At 45.4% G+C, this 10255-nt stretch overlaps 1 protein-coding gene across 3 annotated transcripts in view; it reads right to left on the bottom strand.

Annotated features, from left to right (window-relative positions):
- Window positions 1–1505: 1505 nt before the first annotated feature.
- LOC105467586 (potassium two pore domain channel subfamily K member 10) overlaps window positions 1506–10255 on the bottom strand; it is a 165324-nt gene continuing 156574 nt past the window's right edge. For all 3 annotated transcript variants that reach the window (XM_011717307.3, XM_071099759.1, XM_011717306.2), the window contains 2 exons: window positions 7361–7503; window positions 1506–5126 (listed from right to left, as the gene is read on the bottom strand). In XM_011717307.3, the coding sequence (XP_011715609.1) occupies window positions 4506–5126; window positions 7361–7503 (764 nt within the window). In that variant the 3' untranslated portion in view covers window positions 1506–4505. The remainder of the gene's footprint in view (window positions 5127–7360; window positions 7504–10255) is intronic.

Here is a 10255-nt window from a genome sequence, read left to right as displayed (position 1 = left end):
TGGCTGGTTTTTCCTTTCTCGTTTTACAGGGGCTCTGAATGTTTGTTTTCCTACGCCTTTCCCATGGTTCCGAAACCTTGGTACACACTGGATGCTTCACATTCTCACCAAATCCAGTGGGTAAAAACCAGCCCCACCCAAACTCTGGTCACCTTCTCACTAGTCCTCAGAACCCAGCATGCAAATAGACAGGCAGCACTGACGAAGCCAGGAAATGATATCATCTCAGAGGGAGGCAAGGGGGCGGGTTCTTAATTTTTAGCTCAACTAAGACTTCAAACATGGAATGGTCCTTATAGAACCCAAAGCAGCCATTTCCTCAGGGGTGTGTGTGTGTGTGTGTGTATGTGTGTGTGTGTGTGTGAGAGAGAGAGATGTCTGTCTGATCATAGTACTTGAATTCATGATACATGAAGTACTACAATTGACTGCAAATAGCAACAGCTTAAAATTCTTTAACTAGTCTTAACACCATGCAAAAAATGCCCTCACAGCATGAGCCCTCCCGGTAACAGTACACTAAAGAGCTATAAGGGAGGATAGAGAGCGCCTACACAGGGCATGATCCGAATTTGGACACCAGTCTCCCACGTACATCTGGTTTCCATCAATCCCCCAAAGACAAATCCCAAAGGGCAGGAGACTAAGCTCTCACCTTAACCTAAAATGGGCAAGACAATTAATTAGTCATTATTCACAAATCCAACTTATAACTTAATAAATTTAGTGAACTCATGGACTAGGGAGTCTTTCATTAGAGAACTGCATAACTACAATGGACCTTGACAAGTATCTGTGCTCAACTCCCTTGATGTGCAGACAAGGTAATAGAGATCTAGGCAGGGAACTGATGTGCCCACAATCACAGGCTATGACTAGTGGAACACAAATAGTCCCAGTTACCTTAGTAACAGGCCAGAGATGGCCCAACACCACCCCAACCCCCACATACGCACGCGCATGCGCACGCACACACGTACACACACGCACACACTCTATACAGCCCTGCCCCAAAGTGATAAATTCCTGGAATCACTATTGGGTTAGGACTGCATATGGAGCTGTACTCTTTCCAGGAAAAAATGCCCATTGGCTCTCTCACCAGTAAACCTCCAGATTTGTCATGCAAGAGAAATTCAGTGCCCGATTGCCAGTGAAGCCAGTGAAGCAAAAGACACCCCCCACCAAAGATGGTGGACGTGTGCTCTTTCCGTGTGCGAAATTGACACATTTCTCCCAGGTTTATGGTGGAGTGGGAGTGCAGATTGGAAACGGAGGGCTGTGCTGATGCATGTATAGAATGTGTAGCAGCTTTGACTTATCACGTGTATTCTACATGCCATTTGGCCCCATCTACAAAAGGTAACATTCAAGCAACTTCACACCAACCGACCTCCTCCAAAAATCTTAGTTTATATGAAGAGGAATCCAACCTCTTTTTCTCTCTCAGCTTCTTTGTGAGAGTATTTTATAGGTTTCTAAACACTTTGCACACATATTTAATCCATCAGTCACCATAGAGGGTCTTCTTTGATTTTGTTCATCAGATTCGTGGCCAAATGTACCCAGGGAATGGGTTCTGTAGAAAATTTCCCCACTCCCAGCCCAAGGTTATGTTTGATCCCTCTGTATGACTGATTTGACTCGTTTGGGGAAGCATCTATGCACACACCAACACATGCACCTGTTCCATTTGGTAGAGTATGCAGCTTAGTGCTTTGAACTATTTTATTCCTGCTGCATGCAGAGTTCCTACAAAGTTAGCAAATAAAGTGCAAACGAGTGCTTTCAAAGGGCATTTTTTAAAAGGGTGCCACATACAGAATTTCCAAAGCCAAAACCAAATAAATGTACAGTAGGTGTCTGCAGGGGCAACCCTTTGAGCCATGTTTACACGGAGACCTTGTGCCCTCTTGGTGGTGGAGACTCCTCCATATCTGCTCCCCACATCTGTAAGCTGTGTCCATGAAGCTAGAAAGACACACATACACACAAACACACACATTCACAAGGATGCATGACACAGACACTATAGTGAAGTTGAAAGCAGACTTTGGTCAGACTTTGAATACCAGCTCTACCACTTTCTTGCTATGTGCCATTGGGTAAATTACATAGCTTCCCTGAGCCTCTGTGTCCTTGTGTATATAATGGCTTTGCAAATACTTCCCACATAGTGTCGTGAGGTTTCATTGAGCTGACGTTCATAAAGTGCCTGTCCCACAGAAAGCACTGAATAAGTGAGACGGAAGCCTTTGCCAGATTTGGCCGTAGGGCCTGGAATTTTAACACACTACTACAAAGAAGGTACCAGATAACACAGAGTGGAAACCCAAATAGGTGAGATCCATGGAAAGTTTAATTAGGAAACTTCGACTTGTTAAAGAGTAACAGAAAGTCCCAGTTATCTACCTATTCCTTAAAACACATTTTGTCAGGCTGGAATGGTTCCCATAGTAAAACTCAACATCCACACCCGCATAAACATTGCCTCCCAAGTGACTATTTATTACTGTGTCGACACAGCATGTCACCAGTGAGCGTCACCTCCAGTCCAATGGAGGAATTGACTTAGACCTTCCTTGGACAGGAAGGGTCTCATCAAAGTTGATTCTTATCCGGCTCCTTCTCAAAAGCAATGCCAGAACTTCAACAGAGCCTAAAGGTCTGGGGACAGGGAGAGGAGACTGCCTGTGCTCCAGGCAGGGGAGAGCTGTAAATTTTTGAGAAATGGGCAGGGACAGGTCTTCCATGGTACCAGCAGTCGAGGATGTCGTGGGTACAACATTCCCTGGAGGTCAGAAAGCACTAGACAGTTTCTGGAAGTCTCTGTTAGTGCTGTGATCTTTTGGTAAATCCACACTGAGGGTTAGTTATGTAAAATCCCGTGAACTCTCTAAAAGGTAGCAGTGAGCCTAGAACACCCATAACCAGCCACTGCCTGGTGTTGCCAGGTCCAGATGCTTTCGTGTGTGGCCCAAAGAGCTAGCTGTGAACCAGCCAATTATGATAAAGACTGAGGCATACACAGGAGTATGTATTTTCCCCTTTCTGATACAAACCCATTTAAAATCATCATGCAACCGATGACCAGCCATTCACCGACTTTCCTCTACAGGACGTTCTAGCCTCATGGACCAATCATAATTACGATACGTTAGCTTATCGTTTGCCTGCGAACAATCAGTCTAGAGGTGTTCCAGTTTTAGTGAATTACCGATGTGAGATATAGAAACAAGCAAGGAGAAGAAGTGACATTTTCAGAATAAAGGAATGCCCAAACATAAAAGTAAAATGAAATATTTTAAATATTTCTAAGTTATCATTGTTAAACGGAATTAATGGCACTTACGCTGCAAGCAATAAAAACATTTCAAGCTTACTGTACAAGGGGTACATTTTCTCTTTGTTTGGAGATAGCGAGATTGGATCTTATCACTATGTCTACCCTAAGACACCCAAGGGACAAAAAGCCCTGAGATGGAAAGATGCCATGGTCCTCAGTGTGTCTCAGAAATGCAGGATGTCTACTTTTATAAAAATGTAGTATCAGCTAGACAGAACAGCAAGCCACTGGCATCATGCAAGGCAATTGTTTTGGTATTTCTCCCCTTCTTATCAAAACAAGTTATAAGCAAAGTACGTGGACATTTCCAAATCAGTTTATTGTCACCATTGCACCCACTGAGGAAAATGCATGATTGGCTTTTAACCACACAGCAGCTGATGTCGCATTTCACCACTGCTCACCAGTTCATGTGGACTACCTACCCCTGTGAGAAAGACCAGACTCAGCAGGCTTCTGTCATTGGTTAAGGTGGTATCCACACTGTGATGTGTTTGTGGTTATCTTTTTTTCTTTTGTCATGAGAAAAGCAATTGCACCTTTTAATACGTGTGCTCTGATCTGCTTCCAACAAATTCCAGGTGCTCTCAAGTCCCCACAGACATTCATTTGGAGCATAGAAAGACTAGGTATGATGCACTGAATGGTTTGTATCAAAATTCAAGCTCAGAGTGCATGCCAAAATGTCAACTCCAACCCTTGTTACACATAACCAGTTCACCCCCAATCAGGTCCCCTTCTGCATGTGCACATATTACTAACGACTCCACTAAAAAGACACAACTGTTTCTTTCAGGAGGCTCGTCTAAAGTATAGCTGCCCTTGTCTACGTGTGTGCCCAGGTGGCACTGCCCAGGGGTACAGACTGCCACTGCAATGCCCTTAGCATGTACGGCCAGAACCGGCTACGTGCACGGACACTCTTGGTGTGTCCTGTGGTTGCTATCGGAAATGAAGTTCTTGTTCTCTGATTCCTTTTGGCAGAGCAAGCTTTCAGTTGTTTATGGCACAGTGAAATATATTCTTCAATGCTATGTAATTTTGGACTAATAAGTCTGTTTAAGGCACGTGTCTCAGTGTGAATATTAAAAACACATACACACACACACACACACACACACACACACACAGCTCAGTCCAAGACCAATGTCCTTCACATTTAGTTTCTGTCTTCAAGTAATGAGTTGTTCTCCAGCTCCCGGTCTTTGGTGTCCGTGGGTATCATCCCGTTCTCCATCTCAGCGTGCTGCTGGATACAGTCTGTCAGCATGGCTGTGCTGGAGTTGTCCGAGTTACACATCTTTTCCGTCTCCTCCTCTTTCTTCTCCTCGTCCAGGGAGTAATTCCGGAAGGTCTTGTAGATTTTCTGAACGTCCTCGGGCAAGGTCTTTTTGAGGTCCTTGTTTTTCCTCTTGGTGAGTCTGGAGGTGGACCCGAACTTGTTGATGATATTGTCCTCAGACGCGCCCTGCCCATGCTTGTTCAACTGCTCCGGTCCCTTCAGACGCAGGTTGTTGGGCCGGTTGTTGATGCTCTCCTGGGATGAGGCCTTGAAGCGACCAGTGTCCAGGGCGGCAAAGACAGAGCGCTTCTCGGGGGACAGCATGTCCAGCGAGTGGGCCCGCTGGTCCAGGCCCAGCCGCCGGCGCTCCATGCTGCGGATGGTGGCTGCCCGCTGCAGCTTATCGTGGATCTCCACGCTGAGCCTTCGCCGTGTCTCCCGGAACTCGGCCGTGACGTTGGCCTTCCACTCCGCCGCATGGGCCTTGATTTCACCCACCTGGCCAAGAGACAGAAGAGCAACAATATGCTGACAAATGCCATTTGCCTTGGGTCTCCCAGCTCCCAGCCCTCGGGTGTCCCCACGGAGAAGCCAGGAGGTGGCGGAGCACGTGCCCAGGGAGAGGTGCAAATGCTACCTTCAGACCTAGTACTTCTGCCACCCGGGCACCCATCCCTAATTGGCTAGTGAATAAGGTGGCTCAGGGAGACACACGTGGTGGGGAACCCCAAGAAGCCTGAGATTTGGAGATGGTGACTTAAAGAGAGGGGGACGGCATTCTGCAGGAGAGGTGAAAACGTGGAGTTGGACAGGCCTGGCTTCCAGCTCTCATATTTTATCAGTTGCATGGCCTCGTTCCCCCAACATACACTTGAGTGACCATAGCTAGCTCATCGGAGATGAGGAAATACACCTCAGTCCCGGGCACAGCGGATGTTGTGCATGCCTTCTGCCCTCCCTGCCTTTCTGGTTTGCTATCCAGGTAGGGTGACCAACCTGTTCCAGTTTGCCCGGGGCTGTCCCAGTTTCAAAACAGTGTCCTGTGTCCTAGGAACTCCCTCAGTCCTGGGAAAACTGGGATGGTTGGCCACCCTATCTGGGCCATGCTATGGCCATGTGCTGTGGGGCTTTCCCTGGTTTAAGAAGATACTCCAGGGCACCTGGTAACCCACTTCCCCCAGTCAGGGTGCAGGAGGAGGACCTGTTCTGCCAAAGCCCACAGAACAGGCCTCCTTAGAGTGGAGTTTTGCCTGAGAATCAGCACCAAATTTCTTGGCTCTTAATGAACCGGGCAGACAGTACAAGTCCCATGCTTCCCTCTGCAAATGAGGAACTCAAATTTGTGCATTCAGGAAAGTCAATATTCATGTTGTTCCCTTCTCTTTTGTTACAGCTGATTTTCAGCAGGTCAGTTAGCTGTCTGGGGAATCAGTCTGGAAATTGCATTGCTTACTTTCCTGGCTTACTTATGTAAGGAAAGTGATATGGGAAATCTCTCCATTCAGCAACTTTCTCCTGGGGCCTTTATACAGAATGAAACAAACGGAGGCTGGCCTTTTCTTTATCTCTTTGGTTTTTCTTATCTCCCTTCCTTTCTTCAGCTCTTTTTTCCTCCTTCCTTGGCCGTTCTCCTTTCTTTTCCTCTCTTCCTAAGAGAGCTACAATATATAATATATATATATATATGAAATTTTTGAGAGCTACATGAATATATATATATATATATATATATATATATATTTTTTTTTTTTTTTTTTTTGAGACAGAGTCTCACTCTGTCTCCCAGGCTGGAGTGCAGTGGCACATCTCCGCTCACTGCAAGCTCTGCCTCCCGGGTTCACGCCACTCTCCTGCCTCAGTCTCCCACGTAGCTGCGACTTCAGGCGCCCGCCACCGTGCCCAGCTAACTTTTTGTATTTTTAGTAGAGACGGGCTTTCACCATGTTAGCCAGGATGGTCTCCATCTCCTGACCTCGTGATCCGCCCGCCTCGGCCTCCCAAAGTGCTGGGATTACAGGCGTGGGCCACCGCGCCCGGCCTCATTAAATGTTTATTTTTGAGAGTGCTGGTGATTCTGATGGGGCTTTTGTGTGAAGGAATTATCACCACCAACACCACCACCAGAAAACACCCGGCCGAATATTTATTTTTTGATCACAAAATCTGTCTTTCCTTCTTATGTTCCCTTCATGTAAAGTTCCATGCACAGCCCTGTCCACAGGGATGTATTTGTCTCTATGGATGCAACAACCAAGCGGGGATATAAGTGAAAAAGACCCGTTGGATTCACTTCCCCATGGGGGGCCACTCTTCAATGATTTCAGTTTCTTACTGAATCAGGAAAGATTCTTGGTGTTCAACTGCCTTTCCACACAGACCCTAAGGCCGGAAAGACAGGCTGCACACCCCCTCAGCCGTAGTCTACCTCTCCTGACTATTTATTTTCATTTTCATTTTTTAAAAATCAGCTGTTGTTTACTAGTTTTTCCAGGATTTATGAACTGGTAAACGAATCACCATATTTTCTCACCTGCCAAAAAAAGAATCCAGAAATAACTGTATTCTATTCTCCTTGGTTTTGAAGGAATGATTCAACATGAAGAAGCCTATGAGCCCCCCCCCCGCTCCCAACTGAGCCAGAAACACTCCAGCCCACAGGACAGAGACAGGCAATTCTGGACACAAGCTCATCTGTTCTCAGAAACATTCATAGAGTTAGGAAGGGGTCTTACCTCTTCTTTTGTCTTTTTGGACAGAACCCGTAGCCAATCTCCGATCATACTGAGGACAGCTGCAAAGTAGGCAAGGCCAACAAGGATCCAAAACCACACTAGGGGCTTATACCACTCGCGATAATTGATGCCAGCGTTTCCCCCTGAAAACAACCAAATGTTACTTTAACCGTGATCTAGTATATGGTCTTTGCAGAGAACACATATTCCAGTCTATGTAGTGAAGACGTCATCCATCATTGTCTAGCACTCAGCTGTTAGGTCTGCTGTGTACAAGGTGGACCGGGGTTAGAGGGCAAGGGGGAGACCCGTCCCTTACCCACAGGAGCCTAACTTGAGGCTTTATTTCCCTCAATTCTTGACCACTAACCTTAATACCAGAAATAAAACACGCCAGTAGCCAACCTGACCTACTTATGCTGAACCTGAGCGTTGAGGATGAATGACTCTGAACTACAGCACAACACATCAGGCCTGGCTGTCACTGTTTTTTCTTAAACTTCTCTAATTTTATTTTAATAAAAATCAAATATCATATCGCCCCCTATGGTTTGGAATTCTTGGAACCATTTCCATCTTAAGCACTCATACATTTACTAAGAGACAAGTGGATGTGTGAAAGTAAAATTAGCTTTAACGGCATTACTGGGACTTTGATGCAAGCAATAGTGATTTAATGCTAACTGAGGAATGGTGTTTACATAGTGCTACTCCAAAGGGTCAATTAGGCTGAGTAATTAGAGTCACCATGAGCTAGAACTAAAAGGGACCTTTGAGGCCAATCCTTTTATTTTATAAATAAGGATTACAGTAAAAAAATCCATCAAATCAAATTGGCCAGTTGCCTGATTGCATTGACTGGCTGTTCCATTGAAAGGACCAGTCATTTATTCTGAATAATTAGCCTATTTATTCTAACCTTCCTACAGGCACTGCTGGAGGCAGCCATGCAAAACAGGTTGCAAGCCCAACCCACCCTCCTAAAGAGGAAGTGAGGAAGCTTCTGGAAATAACGGACATCAGCCTCGCTCTCTCTCTGGGAAACGCTGTTGCCTAAGGAAGCAGGCAGTAGCTGTTTCTAAGACGACAGATACTAGCAATGGATTGGTAACTACAGTATTAGGTGATGAGTGATTAGAGACTTCCCCACTGGACCAGGGTTGTAACCACATCTAGCACCACTGACTCTTACAGCAAAGGCAGCTGGGCAAGAAATGTGACCTGTGGCTCCTCTCAACAAGCCCAAAGCCAATCAGCAACATAGCCCAGCAGACCACGAAGTCTTGACAGCTACTGCCACTTCTTAACGTTAGAATTCCAACTTCTCTGTGCCAAGCCCCCTTCAGTTTGGTCCAGCTGCTTTTGGTTTTTCCTTTCAGACAACTCTCTCCTGCATCTTTAGAGCCTGAGGATACGATTTGAGTTCCTGCACCAGTAAGTGGTTTTTGAGGTTCATTTCATTTCTGTGGTTTCTGTGCTATGCCAGAGAAATCTGTAGCTTTCTCCTGTGGGCTATCTGGGAGTAAATATTTACCTTTGCAAGTCACTATCACCCAGCAAAGATGGTCACTAGGGTGCGCTAGTGAACAAGGAACAAAGAAGCAGGCAGTCAACACCCTTCTAAATATCCCTTTATGAGCTGCTTATCTGGATTCGGAGTTCTGTGTGTGCTCCCAGACAGAGCTGCAAAATACTGTAAGGCTGTCCTAAAGTGAGTCCGCTGCAAAACAAATCAGCAATCAATCCTGCAGGATCAATGTTCTGATTACATTTCTAGTAGAGTTTGTACTGTGTCAAATCACAGCAACCATCAAGTCTGGTTAATGTATCTTTTTCCAATGATTGGGCAACCTTCCCTATCAGTCTTAGACTGTTACCAAAAGATAGACACAAACTTCCAGTCTTTTCAGGCATGCATTCTCCAGATTGGTGTGTGTAAGCTTGGAAAACTGGAGCTTGGAAGGGGTCTGGCCTAATTGCCGTCAGCACTGTGGCTTTTAAGAGACCATGGTCTGCAGAAACCTCAGGACAAAGGAAATATGGCTCTGTAATCACTGACAAGGGCCATAAAACTGTGCATGCCTAGGACTGTGTAGGTTGTGCCCTTACTAGGTAAGTAAAGATAAGGTAAAATGCTAGTTTGTACGAAGTGCTCAGTCCATGGTAGATATTAATAATAAATAATAATAAATAATAAAAGCATCATTTAAAAAATCTCACTCCCAGGCCTCTGCTGTTTGTGCCTCAGACTAACAGACCAAACTGAGCCATTGGTTAGAGATCTGTGTCTGTCACAAGTATCTTATAATAGATAGTCCTCGGGACAGCCCAGTGCTATCCCAGAGAGCTCTAAAGCACTACACACTGCAGATTATGCTTTGGGTACTTAAAGGCGTTTGTGAAATAGTTCAAAATTCCAGCTGCCACTACTCGTGTTTGCCTTAGATTGGAACCACTACTGAGTTTTCCCATAGACCAGCTACGGATGATGCTAAGGGATTAACTGGAGTACATCTATAACTGTTCCTCTTACTTTTCTCAGTTTCTCTGTGCGGTCTCTCTTCGGAGCTTGAGGCCACTAACTAGATATCCATGGTTGAGCACTGCGCGTAAGGAAAAATGGGTAGAGTGCTAGACTCCAGGCTTTCCGTAAATGATTTTTAGTCAAACTGTCAAAAGTCAAAAAAACTAAATTCAGTCACTTTGCAATTCTTAGTCCTTAAGCAATAAAAAGGAAGGGGGAAAAAAAAACTCTACTGTTTCTACAAAGTGGAATTCAGTCTTTGTCTGCCCAATTGGAAGAGCTACAAAATCACTCTGCCAGTTATTTGAATTGTAAAATTAACAGGAAGGCACCTGCACCCCTATTGATGAGCCTTCAGCAATCTCTTCCAG

Source organism: Macaca nemestrina, chromosome 7 (genome assembly GCF_043159975.1).
Source record: "Macaca nemestrina isolate mMacNem1 chromosome 7, mMacNem.hap1, whole genome shotgun sequence".
Classification (NCBI taxonomy): Eukaryota; Metazoa; Chordata; class Mammalia; order Primates; family Cercopithecidae; genus Macaca; species Macaca nemestrina.
The sequence above is the reverse complement of the archived record's forward strand: the minus strand, read 5'-3'. Positions and strand labels throughout refer to the sequence as shown.